Source organism: Acomys russatus, chromosome 28, assembly GCF_903995435.1.
Source record: "Acomys russatus chromosome 28, mAcoRus1.1, whole genome shotgun sequence".
Classification (NCBI taxonomy): domain Eukaryota; kingdom Metazoa; phylum Chordata; class Mammalia; order Rodentia; family Muridae; genus Acomys; species Acomys russatus.
In genome coordinates this window covers 39,091,313-39,114,284 of record NC_067164.1, presented here as the reverse complement: position 1 = coordinate 39,114,284, position 22,972 = coordinate 39,091,313, and the positions used below count along the sequence as shown (strand labels likewise).

General features: G+C 47.0%; 1 protein-coding gene across 1 annotated transcript; it reads left to right on the top strand.

Moving 5' to 3' along the window:
• Positions 1-3,185: 3,185 nt before the first annotated feature.
• On the top strand, positions 3,186-7,879 carry C28H4orf36 (chromosome 28 C4orf36 homolog). Its single transcript, XM_051170707.1, has 3 exons — positions 3,186-3,546; positions 6,796-6,947; positions 7,350-7,879. Exons 1-3 carry the CDS (start codon positions 3,482-3,484, stop codon positions 7,481-7,483), a joined length of 351 nt encoding a protein of 116 aa, XP_051026664.1. The 5' UTR covers positions 3,186-3,481; the 3' UTR covers positions 7,484-7,879.
• Positions 7,880-22,972: the final 15,093 nt, after the last annotated feature.

Sequence of the window (22,972 nt, the reverse complement as noted above, 5' to 3'; positions counted from 1 at the left end):
GTAGCATTGGTGAAGATCTTTTCCCAGTCTGTGGGCTGTCATTTTGTTTTGTTGACAGTGTCTTCTGCCTAACAGAAGCTTTTCAGCCTCATGAGGGCCCATTTATTGATTGTTGACCTTAAAGCCTGAGCTGTTGGAGTTCTTGTTCAGGAAGTTGTCTCCCGTGCCAATGAGTCCCAGGCTCTTCCCTACTTTTTTGAAGACCTTAACTTAAATATAAAGCAGTGGACATGCTACAGGAAGACATAAGACAGTCAAAGAGTCAGGCATAGACAGGGGTTTCCAAAGAGGACCAACGCAGCAAAGAACCCAAGGATCAGACTGAGATTACAGAAGAGCGAACGGCATAGCTGGTCCTGGGGCAGGAGAAAGCCCTTGCCAGCTCTGTTACCGTGGGCGACTCTAGTCTGAAGTTTAGTTTAGAAGACCCTCCTAGATAGGAACGTAGGGCAGGAAGTCTTCCAGTGATCTTTTCCCCCCTCTGTAGCACAAGGCTTTGAACTCACAGTGTACCCAGTGATGTTAACTTCTGACACGCTTCCTTCTCCTCCTGAGATCTAGGGTTAAAGGCATTCGGTGTTATGCTTGGTCAGTGAGATGCTAGGCGTTGACTGTATGTTAGGCAAGCACACTACCAACTGAGCTATCTCCAGTCTCCAAGTAAATGAGTTTCATTGACTACACCCACCCCACCCTCCACCCCCACTTCCCACAACTCCCCAAGACAGGATTTCTCTGTGTAGCCTTGCCTATCCTAGAACTCACTCGACACCAGGCTAGTCTCGAACTCACAGAAATCCACCTGCCTCTGCCTTCAGAGTACTGGGATTTAAACTGTATGCCGCCACCACCACTTGGCTGGTGCACGCTTTTAATCCCAGGAGAGGCAGAGGCAGGCAGATCTCTGTGAGTTCAAGGCCAGCCTGGTCTACAGAGTGGTTCCAGGACAGCCAGGGCTACACAGAGAACCCCTGTCTCAAAACAAACAAACAAACAAACACACAAACCAAGTCAACCAAACCAAACAAACAAACCACAAGAACAAAAAACAGGTAAATGCTATCACAGTTGACTCAGTTTTGTGACTGGGCACTCAAGTCGCTTCTGCATTCCTCTTTGTAACACTAGGTGGCAGCAGTGCTCACCTAACCAATGAAAAGAATGGTAACTTTCTGGACCAAACACAATCTTCTTTAACTGGAAAGTAAGGGTGGGGTACTGTCAGAACAGGGAGACTGATTCAGAGATGGGGGTGGAGATGATGAGCATAGACAGACACACAGAGGAGGGAGGAAGATGGGGTGAAAAGAGAGAGGTAGAAGTTGGTATTTTTAAGGTAGCATACATTTTGTGTATCTTTTCTTATTGCCCTTACTTATGTCCCGTCCTCTCTAGAATTTGATATTTTATTTCCTGCCTTAAAAGATATATTTAAAAATGTCATGTGCATGGGTATTCTCCTTGCATGTATGTATGTATGTCTGTGCACCATGTGCATAGAGTGTCTGCAGAGGCCAGATGAGCGCGTCCATTATCTTGGGCTGCAGTTACAGAGGTCCATGAGCGGCGTGCGTGTGGGTGCTGGATTCAAACCTGAGTCCTTTGATTGAGCAGCCAGGGCTCTTAACTGAGGATCCATCTCTCCAGGCCTTAAGATGTACTTTTACTTTTTGTTTGTTTTGGTTTTTCGAGACAGGGTCTCTCTGTGTATCCTTGGCTGTCCTGGACTCACTTTGTAGACCAGGCTGGCCTCGAACTCACAGGGATCCGCCTGCCTCTGCCTCCCAAGTGCTGGGATTAAAGGCGTGCGCCACTATGCCCGGCTCTGTACTTTTACTTTTTTGTTGTTGTTGTTGTTGTTGTTGTTGTTTTCGAGACAGGGTTTCTCTGTGTAGCCTTGGCCGTCCTGGACTCACTTTGTAGACCAGGCTGGCCTCGAACTCACAGCGATCCGCCTGCCTCTGCCTCCCGAGTGCTGGGATTAAAGGTGTGCACCACCAGGCCCGGCCTTTTTTTTTTTTTTTAACAGGGTTTCTCTGTGTATCCTTGACTGTCCTGGACTCTCTTTGTAGACCAGGCTGCCCTCAAAGTCACAATGATATGCCTGCCTCTGCAAACTTGAGTGCTGGGCTTACAGACATGAACCACCACACCTGGCTGGCGCCTGGCTGGCATTTAGTCTACTCTTGGCCATGCAGCTAAGAATAACCTCAGATTTCTGATCCTCCTGCCTCTACCTCCTGAATGCTGTTAGCACAGGCATGTGCCACCACCAGTGTGACTTTGATGTTGGGCGTTGAACCCAGGGGCTCTTGTCTGTTAGACAAGCATTCTAACACCCGAGCCGAGCCTTGGTCTGTCTTATTTTCTGACAGCCAGAAATCCCGGAGCTGTTTAGTTGATGGTTCTAGCTTTGGGTCTCTATGGAGTCTCAGTCAAGCCTATGTGTATGCATGTACACTATAGGCATGCATGATGCCGTTGGAGTTCAGAGGAGAGTGCCACGTCCCCAAGAGTTGGAGTTACAGATGGCTGTGAGCAACCATGTGGGTCCCATTTGCTTGGGACCCTAAGAGGTGGCTAGACGGAAACTCCACCCCCAACCTTCTGGCCCCCTCCCCCTCCCCCCACCGCCATCACTGCAGTGCAGACTGTCCACACAAGTCCATCTGCTCTTCGCAGGAACGAGGAGCTGTCCCAGGAACCTCCAGTGAGCGTGGGCGTGGACGGCAACTGTTACCCACTCGTGGGGTGCGACTCCTATAGCAGAGAGCTGGGCCCCTGCGTCCAGCGCGTACACAAAGCCCTTTATTGAGGTGACTGGTGACGCAGGGCGCGGGCCAGGCTAGCAAAGCTGACACTGGAGCAAACAGGCGCGTGTCCGCGGCGGGACCAATGAGAGTGCATAGCCATGTGCGCCTAGAGCGAGCAGCCCTGGCTCGCGGGGTCGCGGCCAGGCTCGGCTGACATCCCGCCGGGTATACAGGCGCGGGGAGCAGCACGGGCGTGGGAGGGCGAGGCGGGCACTCGCTGCTGCGCCCTGAGGCAGCCAGTGCATGCCTGGGGTTCCCAGCCCGTGCTACCGGGTGTCTGGTGTCGTTATCCCTATCACAGCCACAAGGGCGCGCAGCTGCGAGAACCAGCGAGATCCAACAATGGCTGCCAACTACAACCTCGCACGGGACGACCCTCGCCTGGCTTTCTCTCTCCTTAGATGGTGTCTGAATTGATTGGGCGACTTCAGGAAATGAACATAACTAGCTTTTATGTTCAGGGTTCAGGTCCAGTGAATGTTTACGATGCGCTTCCTGACCACGCCCCTCCCGCCCTAATGCTTTCTCGGGGACCTTTTGGTTATTTGGCCTTAAAATATTGAAATGAGAGCCGTTAATTAGGGCGGTTGATGTTCTTTCAGGCAAAGTGAATAGAGAGCGATATTACATCAGGCTCCTACGTGAGGAAGGCTGTGCTCATTCTCGTCATGGCGTATGGCTTGCCAAGACGGAACACAGTGCAAACCATTTTGAAGGGCAGCTGTTACAAAGTGTAAGTATGCATACACACACACACACACACACACACACGCACACGCACACGCACACACACACACACACACACACACACACACACACACACACACACGCCTGCGTTGTTTGTTTTGTTTTAATTATAGCCTCTCGGCTGCTGGAGGTTGGGACAGAGCTCAGCTCTTCTGTTCCCATCAAGTTATTAGAGTACAGGAAAACACTTCAAAGGGTCTGAATTTTTGTCTTTAAAAGGATACTTGGAAAAAAAATTTTTTTTAAAATTCCGGGCACGGTGGCACATGCCTGGAGGCAGAGGCAGGCCGATCTCTGTGAGTTCAATGCCAGCCTGGTCTACAGAGTGAGTTCCAGGACAGCCAGGGTGACAGAGAAACCCTGTGTCAAAACAACATTTTATTTTGTGTTTCTACATACCTCTTTGTATGTGCACTACGTTGAGGTGGTGTTGGGTTCCCTGGACTTGGAGTTCCAGGTGGTCGTGAGCTGCCTTCTGTAGATGCTGGGAACCAAACCTCCGTCCTTTGCCAAAGCAGTTAGGGCGCAGAGGGATGGTCCAGCTTCCCAGATGGCACTTTTATAAGAATATACAAATGGGGTCTAGAGACTCAGCGCGTGGATTAAGAGCACCTGCTGCTTTTGCAAAGGATCAGGGCTTGGTTCCCAGCACCCACACAGTGGCTCACAATAGTCTCTTAACTCCAGTTCCAGGAGATCTGCCCCCACTCTTCTGGATCCAACGGGTGTAAAGCATGCATGAAATACACAGACGCACACAAGCAAAACACCTATATAAAATAGTAAAAGGATCTGAAAAGTTAAAATATGCACACAGGGGAAGAAAGGATTTATTTGGCTTCATTTCCAGGGCACTTCCAGACCACAATTCCCGACTGAGGGAAATCAGGGCAGTCGAGAGCTGAGGTAATTATCTCCTCTGGCCTGCTGCTTGGCCCCAGAAGCTTACTGTTATCATCTTAAAAGACAACTTTAGAGTGAACAAATGTACTAAGGACCACGGTATAAGAACACTCCCTTAGCTGGTACAAAGGGTCAGCTTAGCCTCCTGTCCTCTTTGGCAGGCACCATACATCAGCATGGACTTGGTGTCAAGCCCTGAGCTCCAAGCCTGGTGCCCCCTGCACACCATGTCTTCCCTTAAGGCCACATCTGGCTTTGGTTGTTTTTGTTTTGTTTTGAGACAGGGTTTCTCTGTGTAGCCCTGGATGTCCTGGAATTCAGAGGCAGTTTTCCCAGGACAGTTTTTTTACAGAGGGAGGCTGCAGAGAGAACAAGCCAGACACTGGCGAAGACAGAACGAGCCAGAGAATGAGAAGGAGCCGGAAGATCAGAACAGACTGCTGGAGTTGGTTTAAGGCCAAGCAGAGCTAACCAGTGAGAGGCTGAGAGAGAAGCCAGATCGCATCAGTCAGCTAGGAGAGGAGCTTGAGTCCGAACAGTTGAGCTGAACCAGCCAGCCAGAGCTCAGAAAGAGCTAAAAAGGATGAGCTTATTAAGCAGCAAGTGTCAGAGGCTGAAAACATTCTGGCTTTGTAGACCAGGCTGGCCTCGAACTCCCAGAGACCCGCCTGCCTCTGCCTCTTGAATGCTGGGATTACAGGCGTGTGCTACCACCTGCCCGGCAAAGCATGCCTATCTATTGTGGTGGGGGCTTGCAAATAATATGCACGTCTAAGACCTGCTGGGTGCCTGGAATACAGAGAACATATAATTAATACATTGCTAGCACCACACAGTAGTTGCACTCTGTGGTATTGCCATAGAAATTGGTATTATTATTATTATTATTATTATTATTATTATTATTATTATTTCTTACTACATAACCTTAGCTGGCCTTGAAGAATTGGCCATGCAGACCATTTTCCCCACTCAGACTCGAGCATATATGGCTAAAGTATTATGGGTTGTGGATTAGAAATACGTAGCTGATATTTGTCCTTCAGAATTAAGCAACATTAAGGTTTATAGGCACCGTTTTAATGAGTGTAACTTATTTCTCGAGATTATGTACTAGAGCCTCCGCACGTGCCCGCGCTCTGTATATCACCTGCTCAGTGTGGCGAAGGGCCCGTTCACTTTCTTTGGCTTTATTTTCCCTGTGTGAGTATTTTGCCTGTGTGTCTATCTGTATACCATGCGCATGCAGTGCCCACAGAAGCCAGAAGGTGGCGCCAGGTCGCCGGAACTGAAGTTACAGATGGTTGTGAACCACCATGTGGGTTCTGGAGTTGAACCCTGGTCCTCAGTAAGATCAAGTGCCCTTTTATCAATGAACATCTCTCCAGCCCCTTTCTTACTTTTGTGATACACTCTACCAATCATCTACCTATCATCATCCATCATCTTCTACCTATCATCTACCCATCTACCTATTCGTAGAATCTACCTATTCTATCTTTTCACCAGTCTCTATTTATCTATATCATCTACCTACCTACCATTATCTCTATATCAGTCTATATTATCTGTCGATTTATTATCCCTCCATCTATCTATCTTTCATCTATCTTTCTCTTATATCCTTGTATAAATCTATTTTTTGTTTTGAAGTTTTAAATAGTTACTTACCTATGAGTGTTTGGATATGCATATGCCTGTGTGTGTGAGTGGCGATCAGAGGACAGTTTTCAGGATGCCATTGCTGTCTTCAAACTCACTGTCCCCCTGCCTCTGCCTCCTAAGCACTAGGATTATAGTTGTGTCCCTCCACTCTCAGGATTGCACGCATACACTACTCTATCCAGCTTGTGATACTATTTGTTCAGACACAAAAACACATGGCAGTTAGGTGTGGTGGCACATACCTTTAAGGCCAGCATTTGGGAGGCAGAAGGAGGCAGCTCTCTGTGAATTTGAGGTCAGACTGGTCTACACAGAAATTCAGTGCTAGCCAAGGTGTCACAGTGAGATCCTGTGTCAAAAATAAGTAAGTAAGTAAGTAAGTAGGTAAATAAATAGATTGTAGCTTCTAGTTCCTGATTACAATCTCATTAGCGCATTGGCTGGAATTGTAGGCTGCTACACTGTGAACAAACCCTGGCATGTTTTCTGGTCTTTTACCAATGTGTCTCTGTGTTAATTGGTAGGTCTGTTTTCCAAGTTAGGGCGGTAACTCTGGAAAAGCTTCTATAAGCGAAAAGTGGAGGGAAAGGTAGCAAGACGCTGTCTGTGTGTCAAACAGCGTGCCCAGGAAGAACTGACTGAATGGGTGCGTGACGCTTTGCCTTAGACAGGAACCTTGGGACCTTGCCCAGCTCACAAAGACCTGGTACACGAACCTAACGAACCTCAGGCTGCCCTTCCTGGGGGAGATCGCATTTGGCAGTCCCACGACACTCACAGCATGCCAAACCAAAGAAGTCCTGCTCCCATCAGCACAAGGTGAGTCCGCTAAGGCTGGCTTCAACAAGCGCGCGATCAGAGCATTTACTAGCATTTACCACAAGAACTTTTTTCCCCCCTGAGACAGGGTACCCTCTCTGTGTAGCCTTGGCTGTTCTGAATTCACTTGGTAGACCAGGTTGACCTTGAACTCACAGAGATCCTCTTGCCTCTGCCTCCCGAGTGCTGAGATCAGAGGCACGTGCCAACATGCTCGGCTACCATAAGAACTTTTGCGTTCACGATGCACACCCTTGTCCCCTGTCTGTCCTCAGTAAAGTTGTCAGCTCAACAGTGTCCACCTGCTGTGCAATACTCAGTTTTGAGATGGTGCCAAGTGAAAAACGCCACAAAAAGATGGCTTCATTTGCTTGATTTATTTTATTTTATTTTATTTTTTAGCCATCAAACTGGAAAAGGACTACGAAATAAAGCGCCTAACAAAACTCAAGGATCAGGAGAAAGCGCGTGCAGAAATCCAGGCTTCCCTGAGGCAAAAGAAAGTTGGTTTAAGAAGACCACTTCAACCCAAGTGACCCATCGCGTTGCTGAGTCTGAACCCGTCTCCAGCGTCTATGGGGGTGAAGGTCCTCTAACTCCTTCACTGTGTTAAGTGGACGCAGCGGTGCCTCTGGGTGATTGGGCCAATGTCTTAGACATGGCTTGGTGGACACTGTGACAGTGCCCCTGAGTTCCTGCCACACTCCTGTCCTTTGTGTCACACACGACAGCCTTCCCTCTAAGTAGACGAAAACCCGCCTGGAGTTGAGTCATTTTGTGTCACTGGTTTCAATGCTTATAAGATTGTGTGGGGGAAGAGGACAGTCCTTGCGGAAGGCAGCATTCTGGAGAGACGTTGGAAGGTGCAACTTTGAGATCCCCAAGGAGAGTTCTCAAAACAAGGTCAGAATGAAGCTTGCTAAAAAACAAAACAAAACAAAACAAACAAACAAAAAAACCAAACAAACCGAGAAATGAAAAATTCCATCCAGTTAAGAAAATGATAGATTTCATTTCAGTTAACTCGACAGTTATCAAATTTTGGCAAAGTCTCACTCATTCTCATGTGGTTCTTTCTTTCTTTCTTTCTTTCTTTCTTTCTTTCTCTCCCTTCTTTCTTTCTTTCTCATCATGTGGTACTTTAAAGTAAGGCTTACTTTGCTTTTCTTCTCTTGGAAAAAGTGCCACCCCACTTCCCTTCTGGCTATAGTTTTTTTTAGTTTTTTTCTGCAATGGACCCGGATCAGGTGCAGCACGTGTGTGAAAGGGACATGAAGGGACAGAGGCGGCCTCACTGTGAAAACCCATTTGCTGAGTGGCTGGGGGAACGAGCAATTAACTGGAAAGAACTGAGCTTGTGTGGATACGTTTTCTAGACTTTGAATACAATAAAACGTATTTGGATACTAATGCCTGGGTTTTTTTGTTTTTTTTGTTTTTGTTTTTTCAGACAGGGTTTCTCTGTGTAGCCTTGGCTGTCCTGGACTTGCTTTGTAGACCAGGCTGGCCTTGAACTCACAGTAATCCGCCTGCCTCTGCCTCTCAAGTGCTGGGACGTCAAATATGGGGCACCAGAGTTCATGTGAAAGTCAGATCCCACTCTCCACTCAACTGTGGAGAATGTCCTGTTCATTGGCTAGATCTGGGTAGGGGTTCGAAGTTTACTGCATGTATTGTCCTTGGCTGGTGCCTTAGTTTGAACAGGACCCTCGGGCCCAGATCTGCCCGTCATAATGTTCTTCTTGTAGGTTTCTAGGACTCTCTGGATCCTTCTATTTCCCCATTCTCCCATGCTTCTCTCACCTAGAGTCCCAATAGGATGTCCTCCCCTCTGTCCCACTTTCCTGGTTAGTGAAGGCTTTCGTGGGACATGCACCTTGGGCTAGTATGCAGATATAAGTGAGTTTATACCATTTGAGTCTTTCTGCTTCTGGGTTAACTCACTCATTATGATCATTTCTAGCTCAATCCATTTATCCACAAATTTCAAAGACCTCAATATTAAACCAGAGCCACTAAATTGGTTAGAAGAAAAAGTAGGGAAGAGCCTGGAACACATTGGCACGGGAGACAACTTCCTGAACAAGACTCCAACAGCCCAGGCTTTAGGGTCAACAATCAATAAATGGGCTAAGAAGCTTCCGTAAGGCAGGAGACAATGTCAACCGAACAAAGCGACAGCCCACAGACTGGGAAAAGATCTTCACCAACCCTACATCTGACAAATATCTAATATCCAAAATGTAAAAGAACTCAAGAAATTAAACACCACCAAACCAAATTACTCAATTGAGAAATGGGGCTTGGAACTAAACAGAATTCTCAACAGAGGAATATCTAATGGCTGGGAAACACTTAAAGAAATGCTCAACGTCCTTAGTCATCAGGGAAATGCAAATCAAAACAGCTCTGAGATTCCATCTTACACCCATCAGAATGTCTAAGATCAAAAATTCAAGTGACACCATATGCTGGTGAGGATGTGGAGAGAGAGGAACACTCCTTCATTGCTGGTGGGAATACAAACTTGTATAACCACTTTGGAAATCTATCTGGCGCTTTCTCAGAAAACTGGGAATAGGGCTTCCTCAAGACCCAGCTATTCCACTCCTTGGAATATCTCGGCCTTATTCATAATCGCCAGAACATGGAAACAGCCTAAGTGTCCCTTAGTAGAAGAATGGGTAAAGAAACTGTGGTACATTGACACTATGGAATATTACTCAGCTATTGAAGCACTGTTTGCTTTGTTTTGTTTTGTTTTGTTTTGTTTTTTAAGAGATTCGGCAGGCGCTTTAGGGTCTTCTCTTCTCCCAGCTTGATAAAAGGGACCATGATGCAGCAGCGCTTAGCTGTCCAGCCTTGGGCCTGTGTGTAACATGGGGGTAGACTGACTATACGTGAGGATTGAGTCTCCAGCACTGAGAAACAGAAAAGAGCACAGACCCTAGGCTAGCTTTTCTTCAATCACAACACTGTGACTTGGGCTAGGTGAGTCTGTCTCCTGGTCTGTGTGTGAAGTGGTGATAATAACAGCACCTAGTTCACAGGAGTATAACTGGACTGGGTGAGCTGCCTACAGCCAAGTGAGGCTGCCTCTGGTGATAGGCACTGCTGTGAGCACAGGACCCTGTAGCACAGCAATCTAGGTGTAAAAGATGGTTGGCTGACTCTGTTAACCTTGCTAGAAACCTGAACTATTGAACATTTCACGAATGTCTGTTTTGAAGCTAGATGTGGTGTGAACACCTGCCGTTCTAACGGGCCGGAGGCTGGGGGAGGGGGATTGTGGTGTGAACACCTGCCATTCTAACGGGCCGGAGGCTGGGGGATGGGGATTGTGGTGTGAACACCTGCCATTCTAATGGGCCGGAGGCTGGGGGAAGGGGATTGTGGTGTGAACACCTGCCATTCTAATGGGCCGGAGGCTGGGGGATGGGGATTGTGGTGTGAACACCTGCCATTCTAATGGGCCGGAGGCTGGGGGAAGGGGATTGTGGTGTGAACATCTGCCATTCTAATGGGCTGGAGGCTGGGGGAAGGGGATTGTGACTTTGAGGCCGGCCTTGGGGACAGAGTTAAGTCTTGAGAGTTTTGTTAGTGTGTGTGTGTGTGTGTGTGTGTGTGTGTGTGTGTGTGTGATATGGCCTGGTATTATAATTCAAAACATGACACTAGACTGATGAGGTCGTTCGGCTGATAAAGATTTTGGCTGCCTGGGGGCTGGAGAGATGGCTCAGAGGTTAAGAGCACTGGTCTGGTCTCAGGGTCTTCTTTGCAGCTTGGCTTGAGTACTGCGGCAGGGAAGAGCCTAATGAATCTAGTTACATTTCTGGAACTTCCTGAAGCTTTCCCCCCCTTCTTTTAGTTGTTTACGTTCATTCTTAAGGAATTTTCCTGAAGGATGGAATGTTTCAACCTCTACACTTACTGCCTCCTTTGTGTGTGTGTGTGTGTGGGGGAAGACGGGGGGGGGGTGGCAGGACAGAGGACAGAGGAGAGAGAGGTGGGGGTGGGGTGGTGGTGGAAACACATGACCTCTGTTGTAGAGAGCAAGAAGTGGCCCTGACTGAGTGAAGTCCTGAGTGACTGTGCACTATTGCCATGGGCACAGCCATGACAACCACCAAGGCTAACCCAAGGGATCCAGAGCCCCAAGAGAAAATTGCCAAAGCCTTCTTTCCAAGTACAAACGTTTGTGGACTTGTACACAGCGCGCACAAAAATGATATTGAAACCTCACCTTCCTTCTCCCAGTTGTTTACAGCCCAAGGCCGCCACCTTCGGAGAGCTGCCACCAGCCACCAGCCACCAGCCACCAGCCACCAGCCACCACCAGCCACCAGCTAAGCCCTCTGCCTCTCTTTACATAGCAACTGCATGGAAGTTCCTGGTGGCTGGTGTGCTGCTCCTTGAGGCCCCAGCTCTTCTGCATGTATCCTTGCAGCCCATAGGCAGGGTTCCATCACCAAGTCACACTCTCTTTATGCCAGTTCTAGATCTTTCTTTAAAACATGGTGTAGTCCCCATAATTGCTTGTCATATCTCTTTCTCTTAAAAGACTCCTGGAGACTTTGTATGCAGAAAGGCCACATGTGAGTGTCTCTCTGTAGTCCGTGGTTGGCTCAGGACCTTCTAGGGGCTCTTAAGTGTGTCACACCTTTCCTCAGACATAGGTTATGCCAGGCTTCTTTTTTTAATTTTAATTTTTTTGAGACAGGGTTTCACTGTGTCGCCCTGGCTGTCCTGGAACTTACTCCATATACCAGGCTGGCCTCAAAGTCAGAGATTCTCCTGAGTGCTAGGGTTAAAAGGCATGTGCCACTACTGCTTGGTTTATGTTAGATTTCTATTCTTTGGTGCTTCTGTGAAAGTTAAACATGTTTTTTGTTGTTTGTTTTTGTTTTGTCAAAAGCTTTGCGGTATAAAGCATATAATACCTTTTTAAAAAAAGATAGGATGTGAAGAAATTGAAGTTCTTCGTTAATGAGAGAAAAATGTCTTCTGAAGCCGGCAGAGTCTTCTAGTTACACAATATTTTCACCACATGTTTTGAATCTCTTAAAACTGCTTGTAGAAAAATTAAGAGCTTTGCGAAATAATGAGTGGAGGTTTTAGTTTATAAAATATTTATCTATTGAGTGTGTTTTACCTGCGTGTATGTTTGGGTAGCATATGTCTACCTGGTACCTCACAAAGCCAGAAGAGAGGGCATCAGACCTCCTGTGAGCATCTATGTGGGTGCTGGGGACTGAGTGTGACAGCTGTGAGCGTCTATGCGGGTGCTGGGGACTGAGTGTGACAGCTGTGAGCATCTATGCGGGTGCTGGGGACTGAGTGTGACAGCTGTGAGCGTCTATGCAGGTGCTGGGGACTGAGTGTGACAGCTGTGAGTGTCTATGCGGGTGCTGGGGACTGAGTGTGACAGCTGTGAGTGTCTATGCAGGTGCTGGGGACTGAGTGTGACAGCTGTGAGCGTCTGTGCGGGTGCTGGGGACAGAGTGTGACAGCTGTGAGTGTCTATGCGGGTGCTGGGGACTGAGTGTGACAGCTGTGAGCATCTATGCGAGTGCTGGGGACTGAGTGTGACAGCTGTGAGTGTCTATGTGGGTGCTGGGGACTGAGTGTGACAGCTGTGAGCGTCTATGCGGGTGCTGGGGACTGAGTGTGACAGCTGTGAGTGTCTATGTGGGTGCTGGGGACTGAGTGTGATAGCTGTGAGTGTCTATGTGGGTGCTGGGGACTGAGTGTGACAGCTGTGAGCGTCTATGTGGGTGCTGGGGACTGAGTGTGATAGCTGTGAGTGTCTATGTGGGTGCTGGGGACTGAGTGTGACAGCTGTGAGCGTCTATGTGGGTGCTGGGGACTGAGTGTGACAGCTGTGAGTGTCTATGTGGGTGCTGGGAACCGAATGTGGGTCTTCTGCGAGAGCAGCCAGGGTTCTTAGCTGTGGCATCGGCTCTCCAGCTCTTGAGCAAAGGGTTTCATATTCTTGCTGGATAGAATTAATAAGGGGGAAGGAGACTGATGGGGGCCTAGTCAGGGGAGGGGTGGGGGAGTCAGGGGAGGGGTGGGGGAGTCAGGCGGAGAGCAGAGGGAGGCTAAGAATAAGGATGCTGGAAAAAGCAGCATGGAAACTTCCTCTTTCATGAGCTCTCTATATTTAGAGAGTTTGCCCTATACACGTGTGTGTGTGTGTGTGTGTGTGTGTGTGTGTGTGTGTGTGTGTGTGTGTGTAAGCTCCTCCCAGAGTTTATAAAACAGAAAATTCAGTGCCTAGCTGTGTGGCCACCATTGCCAACTTGTTAACTTGTTTGGAGGGTCTAGACCTACCCTCACCCCCACTGCTTTTGGTTACTCACAAGAACTTGACAAAATAACCCTATTGCTGAAGACAGCACATTCACCCTTCCTTCCTTGTTTGCTTTGTTTTGTTTTTTTCCTGAGACAAGGTTTCATTGTGTAGCCTTGGCTATCCTGGACTAGACTAGGCTGGCCTCGAACTCAGAGCGATCCGCCTGCCTCTGTCTCCCAAGTGCTGGGATTAAAGGCATGCGCCCCATGCCCGGCTTCTTTTTGTTTTTTTGAGACAGGGTTTCTCTGTATAATAGCCTTGGCTGTCCTAGACTCACTTTGTAGACGAGGCTGGCCTTGAACTCACAGAGATCTACCTGCCTCTGCTCGGATTAAAGGCATGTGCCGCCATACGGGGCCCTCCTTTCTTTCTTTCTTTCTTTCTTTCTTTCCTTCTTTCTTTCTTTCTTATTTTTAGACAGGGTTTCTCTGTACAGCCCTGGATGTTCTAGAACTCATTCTGCAGACCAGGCTGGCCTAGGACTCTGCCTCTGCAGTGCTGGATTAAAGGTGAATGCTACCATGCACATCCTTTTATCTGTCCATCCATCTATCCATCTATCCGTCTGTCTATCCATCCATCCACCTACCCAACCACCCATCCATCAACCTATCAACCCATCTATCCATGGAGATAGGGTCTATAGCATTCCAGGCTAGCCTTGCCTTCACCATAGTTCAAGAGGAAGACCTTGAGCTCCCGATCTTTTGACTCCCGAGTGGTGGGGTTGTGTAGATGCACACCGCCATGCCTGACCTGTGTGCCCCTGGGGATGGAGCCCAGAGCTCCATGCATGGTAGGCAAGCACTCTGCCAACCGAGTTGCACCCCCAGATCGTATTTCCCTGATTTTATCCTGATTATCCAATGCTCTTTATTAACGCACAGCACCATGGCAGAGACTGTTCTGAATTTTTTGTTAGGTAGCTGATAGGTCCACCTTGCTTTACAGCTCATTTCTGAAGATTATTATTTTTTTCTTGAGACAGGGTTTCTCTGTGTAGTCCTGGAACTCACAGGCCGGCCTCAAACTCAGAGATCCACCTGCCTCTGCCTCCCATGTGCTGGGATTAAAGGTGACTGTCACCACCCAGCAACTATTTTTTTTTCAAAGATTTATTAATTTTGTATAGTGTTTTGCCTGCATCTCTCTCTCTCTCTCTCTCTCTCTCTCTCTGTCGGTTTTTCTTTCTTTTTGTGTTTTTTTGAGACAGGGTTTCTCTGTGTAGCCTTGACTGTCCTGGACTCACTTTGTAGACCAGGCTGGCTTCGAACTCAGCGATCCACCTGCCTCTGCCTCCGAAGCGCTGGGATTAAAGGCGTGTGCCATCACCACACGGCTTCTTTCTCGGTTTTTCGAGACAGGGTTTCTCTGTGTATATCCCTGGCTGTCCTGGACTCACTTTGTAGATCAGGCTGGCCTTTGAACTCATAGGGATCCACCCACCTCTGCCTCAGGAGTGCTGGCATTAAAGACAACCAGATCTCTTTATAGATGGTTGTGAGCCACCATGTGGGTTGCTGGGACTGGAACTCAGGACCTTTGGAAGAGAAGCCAGTGCTCCTTACCTCTGAGCCATCTCTCCAGCTCTATTTTTATTTTGACACATTTTCTTATTCTTTTCATGCCTTATAACTTTCCCTTGACGCACAGGTGTTTAAAAGAAGAGTTAGTCCCAGCTGCAGGGCTGAACTGTCCTGCTTGCTTCTTTTCTTGTGACCTCACATCCTGCCACTTTTTTGAGGACCAATCTCAAGGACTGGAGAGACAGCTTAGAAGTTAAGAGCCCCTGTTGCCCTTACATATGACCCTGGTTTGATTTCCAGCACACACATGGTGGCTCTGGCTGTTCTGGAATCCAGTGTGTAGACTTGCCAGAGGCGGCTTTGTACTTTTGCTCAGCTCAAAATGCTTTGGCTCCACAAACTTAGGTCCCCTCAGGCCTTCTTCCTTCACTTCCTCCTTCTTCACAAAGACTTCTCCACAATCACCCTGGAACCTTATTGTTCTCGGCTTCTCATGAACCAGATATGGATCTAGGGTCACGGTCGCCTAGACACCCACCTGGCCTGGCTCTATCAGTCAACCAGGTTCCTGACGTGGTTTCTCAGAATGTGGCTAGCTATGAGCTCAATTCCCCTCCCCCCTCCCCTTGGCCCTAATTGATATAATTGATATCCTGCACAGCTGCAGCCAAGATCAATCGCTTTTCACCGTCTCACCCTCCTCCCTACGTCCTGCCTTTAAAGTATATAAGCAGCCTGAGAAAATAAAATTTTGTCAGCTTGATCAGACTCCTTGACTTGCTGTTCGTTCTTTGAGGCTCTTGTCCTCCATTCTCTCCCTAGGGGTCCGAGGGTCTCAGTTGATTGTCCGGTGGGCCCGGACATAGACTACCCTGGAATTCACAAAGGTCCACCTGCTTCTGCCTCTCCAGTGCTGGTGGCAAAGGCAAGCACACAGAGCCAGCAGGCCTGGCATTTTGTTTTTGTTTTGAACAATTCTTGATGTATTGGCATCCATGCTAGGATTTTGTTTTGTTTTTTGTTTTATTGAGACAGGGTTTCTCTGTGTAGCCTTGGCTGTCCTGGACTCACCTGGTAGACCAGGCTGGCCTTGAACTCACAGCGATCCACCTGCCTCTGCCTCTGGAATGCTGGGGTTAAAGGTGAGCATTACCACGCCCAGCTCATGCTGGGATTTTAAGATTATGCATTAGTCAGGCATTATGAACCCACGCACCGGAGTTATCAAATCAGATAGTTGTCTTTATGAACACACTCACCCTGGTGTTAGGGAAGGCGTGCAGTATGAGCCCAAGCCCAGTCATCCTGGTGTGACGCAAGTAGCATCAATGATCAAAACAAGTCAGTGACGACAGACAGGTGACAGCGAAGACTTGAGGGTACAAACATGACTCTTGCTGAAGGGCAGGCAGCTTCTCAGCTCGGCCTGCTGAGGCCTTGCCACAGTGATGACAGGGAAGAACTTCCAATCTTGTTCCCTACAAGGGGAAAATCTTCCCAGTTTTCCAGAGAAACTGCAAATAAGAAACCTTTTTTCAGTACTGTAGTAACTGCTGGTCAGGTGGCCATACGTCTCTGAAAAAGCTGTCATTAATATTCCTGTGAGCAACTAATGAAACTTATCAGGACACACACACACCTTCTCTCTCTCACTCACAGAGGAATAAAAAAACCAGTATTTTTTATTTTGTGTTTTGTGCTGTGATAAGATGAATGCCAGGCGCTTGTTCTGTAGCTCAGCCTGGTTGCCGAGTGTGTGCATTCCGTTTAGGATAGTACCTCTGGTCCATCAAGTCACACAGATAATGTATCCAATCGTTTCCTTGGAAACTGCAAATGTTTCCAAAAGTCTAAAAGTCTATAGAATAAAATAACTGATCGGACTGTTAAAAACCAGATTTAATAAAGACAGTAATAAGCTGGGTGGTGGTGGTGGCAGTGCACACCTTTAATCCCAGCACTTGGGAGGCAGAGGCAGGCAAAGCTCTGTGAGTTTGAGGCCAGACTGGTCTATGAAGCAAGTTCCAGGACAGCCAAGGCTACAAAGATAAACAGTCTTAAAAGACCAAAATCAAGGAGGCTGGAGAGATGGCTCAGTGGACAAGAGCACTGTCTATTCTTCCAGAGGTCCTGAGTTCAATTCCCAGCAACCACAGGGTGGCTCACAACCATCTATATTGGGATCTGAAGCCCTCTTCTGGCCTGCAAGTGCACATGCAGATAGAGCACTCATACATAAAATAAATAAAATCTTTAAAAAACAAACCAAAAACCAAAATACAAAATGAAACAAAACAAAAAACCAAAAAAGCTAAAAAAATAACATGAATTTAAAGAGTCAGATAGAGACTATTTTTAAAAACAGGAGTTCTCTCTAAGAGTAACGTTTATTTCCGCAGATTTAATTGCTGTCTCAGAAATTTACTGTTTGCATCTGCTAACCTAGGCCTAGTCCTGGAAGCTTCTAGACTCCATACAATCTATTCTAGGCCTAGAATGTTTTCAGCCTCTGAGATTTACTGATGAATAAGCTCACCCTTTCTTTTCTTTTCTTTCTTTCTTTTATTTTTCTGAACTCTGGTCAGCTGGTTCAACTCAGCTATTCTGGTTCAAACGCCTCTCCAAGCTGACTGATTCAATCTGTCTTTTCTCTCATTCTCTGAATTGCTCTGCTTGGTCTCAAACTAACCCCAGTAGTCTGCTCTAATCTTCTGGCTCCTCATCCTCTGGCTCAGTCTGTCTTCACCTGTGTCTGGCTTGCTCTCTCTTCAACCTGTCTCTGTAAAAACTCTCCTGGTAAAACCACCTCTGAATTCCATGGACTGAACTGCCACAAACTCAACTCCACTGCACGGCCTCTCAGCTCACTGACTCAACCGAACTACCTGAACAGAACTGACTAGAACTCGGAGATCTGCATGTCTCTGTCTCCTGAGTGCTGGGACTAAAGCATCTACCACCACACTAAGCTTTTCTTTACCTGAAACTTGCTCTATAGCAGGCTGGCCTTGAACTCAAGAGATCTGCTTGCCTCTGCCTCCTGGGATTAAAGGCGTGTCTGTTTTCTAGCCAGAGTAGCCATGTTGCTGGATTAAAATTCCCCTACACCTCTCCTCCTAGTTTCCACTATGGAGACAGACTGCTTTGCCTGATCACTCTTTTTCTGTGTCTTGTCATGTATCCAAACACCACCATGATATTGGGATGTTGTGTAGAGGAATTCTAATTCAGAACATGGCTGCTCTGGCAAGAGATCACACTCCCCAAAGAGCTTTCAGGTTTGTTTAATCTGGTTGGAATACTTTAACAATGTTGAGTTTTTCTTTTCTGGGGTGGGGCGGGGACACAATATATTGATTTATTAGTAGAAAAAAAAAGATTATGAAGTTTCTCTTTGCCCTAGCCTCAACACAAAAGTAACATTTCTACCTCCCTCTAAATATAGTTAGACTGCATTGTCGCTTTTTAAACAAAATATCAATTGTTCAATTTTACCAATAAAGGCTCTGGAGCCAGATGCTGGGGTGAAAACCCTCTAGCTCAGAGAGGCAGAGAAAGCACCCAGATGACCTTCCTTCAATGCTCCTTTCCTTAAATGGAATGTCCCTCCCTTCTACTTCCTGTGTGCCTCTCTATCCATTCTCTCTCTCTTTTTTTTTTTTTTTCATGTTCAGTCTCTGTCAACTGGTTTCTTGCTCTTGACCTAGAGTTAACTTCAATGCTGTTTACAACACTCAGACAGGAACCTCTTGGATTAAAGGTGTGTGCTAGGGCTGAGCCACACCGCAACCAGAAACAGTTTTTTTCCCCCCAACACAATCTCAGGATTCACAGTGTGACCAAATACCCTGCCACACTGTGTTGTGATTTTTTCAGCCAATACTGTTGGTTTATTTGGACAGCTATGATAAAAATCTCAAGAACTAGCTTAAAATATTTTTGTTTTCTCAAAATAAAGAATCCCCAGCATCTGGTAAGGGCCACTTTCTGGTTCCTAGACATCACCTCCTACTATGTTGCCATATGTGGAAGGCACTGGCCAGCTCTGCAGCCCTTCTTCCTAAAATAACAAAAATAATCCACTCATTATTACTGTTTGCATGCTCTTATGTGGTTATGATGTACACCTGTGTTTAAGCATGTGCCACAGTACACATGTTGAGATGAAAAAGGAGACATCACAGCAGGTTCCAATGAAATCCAGAAAATTATGGGGCCATACCATAATGCTTTACGTTGCACTAAACTGGAAAATCTGAAAGCATTTGACTTACTACAGTTAACAAGGGTAAAATAGGGCTGGAGAGATGGCTCAGTGGTTAAGAGCACTGCCTGCTCTTCCAAAGGACCCGGGTTCAATTCACAGCACCCACATGGCAGCTCACAACTGTCTGTAACTCCAAGATCTGACACCCTCACACCAACACACATAAATTAAAATTAAATAAAAAATATTAAAACAAGGGTAAAATAAATAATTTCTAAGATCTACAAAAGTGAGATTGAAGTGATAACTTAAACTCTCCCAGTTGAAAAATGCCCAGATCTGGATGAATTTAGCACAGGATTCTATCAGTCATGATAGAACTTCTCAAAGTGTTCCATAAGGTAGGAAAGGAAGAATGTCCCTCCAAAGTCTTTATGAAACCAGTATTCTAATTCTAATGTCAGACAAAACCAAAACAAAAATATTACACACCAGTCTCCCTAATGAACACACAGTTCCCAAGACGATACTTGCAAATGAAATTCAACCCATCAAAAATTTCTTTCAGCTTGATCAAGCTGACTTTATTCCAGGCATGCAGTGATGACTCAAGTCAGTAAACATAATTTGTCATATAAATAAATGGTTTGAATGTCCAGTCACATGAACATCCAAGTAAATACAGAAACTCTAACATCCCTTCATGACAAAACATCCCCAGGGAGACTTCATGTGAAGAGGACACTTCCCAGTTTAATAAAGGCTGCACATGACAAATCTGTACTAAGGATTTAGTGTGTGGACAGAAACTCAAAGCATCTCTGTGGACATTAGAACAAGGGTACTCATGGGCAGCAAATTAGGACAAGGTGCACATGGCCCTCACACTAGGACAAGGATGTGTGTGGGCCTCACACTAGGACAAGGTGAACACTGGCATCGCACTAGGACAAGGCACGCCCTGACGTCACACTAGGACAAGGTGCACACTGGCATCGCACTAGGACAAGGCACGCCCTGACGTCACACTAGGACAAGGTACACACTGGCATCACACTAGGACGAGGCATGCACTGATGTCACACTAGACAAGGTGCACACTGGCATCACACTAGGACAAGGTGCACACTGGCATCACACTAGGACAAGGTGCACACTGGCATCACAGTAGGACAAGGCATGCATTGGCATTACACTAGGACAAGGTGCACACTGGCATAACACTAGGACAAGGCATGCACTGGCATCACACTAGACAAGGTGCACACTGTCATCACACTAGACAAGGTGCGCACTGGCATAACACTAGGACAAGGTACACACTGGCATCACACTAGACAAGGTGCACACTGGCATCACACTAGGACGAGGCATGCACTGGCATCACACTAGACAAGGTGCACACTGTCATCACACTAGACAAGGTGCGCACTGGCATCACACTAGGATAAGGCGCACACTGACATCACACTAGAACAGGTACACACTGGCATCACACTAGGACAAGGTACACACTGGCATCACACTAGGACAAGGTGCACACTGGACATCACACTAGGACAAGGTGCACACTGGCATCACACTAGACAAGGTGCACACTGTCATCACACTAGACAAGGTGCACACTGGCATCACACTAGACAAGGTGCACACTGGCATCACACTAGGACAAGGTGCACACTGGCATCACACTAGGACAAGGCATGCACTGGCATCACACTAGGACAAGGCATGCACTGGCATCACACTAGGACAAGGTGCACACTGGCATCACACTAGGACAAGGTACACACTGGCATCACACTAGGACAAGGTGCACACTGCGTCACACTAGGACAAGGCATGCACTGGCATCACACTAGACAAGGTGCACACTGCGTCACACTAGGACAAGGCATGCACTGGCATCACACTAGACAAGGTGCACACTGGCATCACACTAGGACAAGGTGCACACTGGCATCACACTAGACAAGGTGCACACTGGCATCACACTAGACAAGGTGCACACTGGCATCACTCCCACTCAATATAGTGCCAGAAGCCATATGAAAAGCAGGAAGATGAAAGAGATAAGAGAAATAAGAATATGGAAGAAAGAAGGCAAAGCAGTTTTATTTGTAGATGACTGCACCTGAGGCACCCTGAAGCAGCCACAGAGAAACTCCTAGATGTGAAAGACATGCTCGGCAAAGCGGCAGGTTACAAAACAAACAGGTAAAAACCAGTAGTGTTTACCCATGGTGACCACACTGAAGGAGTACTAAAGGAAACAATGCTGTCCACAGCAGCCTAACACATGTGCTTTGAGGTCAATCTAAGGAAAAGACCTACAAAGAACCTTGAAAACATGGAAGAAACTGAAGAAGACATTTGAAAAGACTCCCCCGCTTGCCCCTGCCCCACCATTACAGATATTTGAAAAAATTCATATGGAAACCAATTTTATAAGCCTATTGAAAATGCAATGAAAACCATTTTAAGTGAAGGTATCTTTTGTGGATAGGTAATGCTCCTCCTAGAAGCCATGAGTTCTCAAAGCTCCATGTCAGGTCTATAGACATTGTCAGCCAGGGAGGTCCCCAAGTTACTATGAACAAGACCGGATGTTACCATTGCTCTTGGTTGCCCACTGGAATTCAATAAGCCCCTATCCCTATAAAGAATACATTATAGTCATAGGGCATAAAGAAATCAAACTGAGCCGGGTGTGGTGGCGCACGCCTTTAATCCCAGCACTCAAGAGGCAGAGGCAGGCTGATCACTGCAAGTTGGAGGCCAGCCTAGTCTGCAAAGTGAGTCTAGGACAACCAAGGCTACACAGAGAAATTCTGTTTCAAAACACCAAAAAGAGAAAGAAAAAAAAAAAAAAAAAAAAAAAAAAAGGAAGAAGAAAGAAAGAAAAAGAAAGAAAAGAATAGAGAAAAAGAAATCAAACTGAGCTGAATTGGACACTTCACCTCTCTCTGCCAGCCTTTTGTTGTTGTTGTTTTGTTTTTTGTTTTTTGAGAAAAGGGTTCTCTGTGTAGCCTTGGCTGTCCTAGACTCCCTTTGGAGACCAGGGTGGCCTCGAACTCAGAGCGATCCACCTGCCTCTGCCTCCCAAGTGCTGGGATTAAAGTGTGCGCCACCATGCCCGGCTGTAGAGCATTTTCTTAATTAGTGATTGACGTGTGACACTACCCCTGGGCTGGTGGGCCTGGGTGCTATAAGAAAGCAGCAAGGGGACTGGAGAGATGGTTCAGAAGTTAAGAACACTGGCTGCTTCTTCTAATGGCCCTGAGTTCAATTCCCAGCAACCTCATGGTGGCTCACGACTGTCTATAATGATGTCTGGCGCCCTCTTCTGGCATACAGACATATATGCAGGCAAAGTACTGTGTATACTTAATAAATAAATCTTTAGGAGGAGGAGGAAGAAGAGGAGCGAGGAGGGAGGCAGGAGGAGGGAGGGAAGGGAAGAAGGTAGGGAAAGGAAAGAAGAGGGAATGAAGAAGAAGACGAAGAAGAGAAAGAAGAAGAAGAAGAACGAAAGAAGAAGAAGAAGGAAGGGGAAGAAGAAAGAAAAGAAGGGAACTTTAATTCCCAGGACGGATTTGGGGGAGGCCAGGAGCAGGCCTGGTCTATAGAGTGAATTCCAGGATAACCATGGCTACATAGAGAAGCTGCCTCAGAAAAGGCTCAGAAAAGAGAGAGATAGGCTCAACAAACCATGAGGAGCAAGCCAGTAAGCAGCACCCTCCATGGCCTCTGCATCAGCTCCTGCCTCCAGGTTCCTGCCCTGTTTGAGTTCCAGCCCTGACTTCCTTCAGTGATGAGCAGTAATGTGGAAGTGTGGGCCGAGTAAACCCTTCCCTCCCAGTTGCTTGGGTCATGGTGTTTCATCGGAGTGACAGTGACCCTCACGAAGACAGCTATCCTCTGGGTAGTCACACAC

Excerpts from the sequence above, each read along its gene's own strand:
- C28H4orf36 (XM_051170707.1), top strand. The coding sequence starts at position 3,482 with ATGGCGTATGGCTTGCCAAGACGGAACACAGTGCAAACCATTTTGAAG. Across the intron at positions 3,547-6,795 it reads AAGGGCAGCTGTTACAAAGT|ACAGGAACCTTGGGACCTTG; the intron begins GTAAGTATGCAT and ends GCTTTGCCTTAG. Across the intron at positions 6,948-7,349 it reads CCTGCTCCCATCAGCACAAG|CCATCAAACTGGAAAAGGAC; the intron begins GTGAGTCCGCTA and ends TTTATTTTTTAG.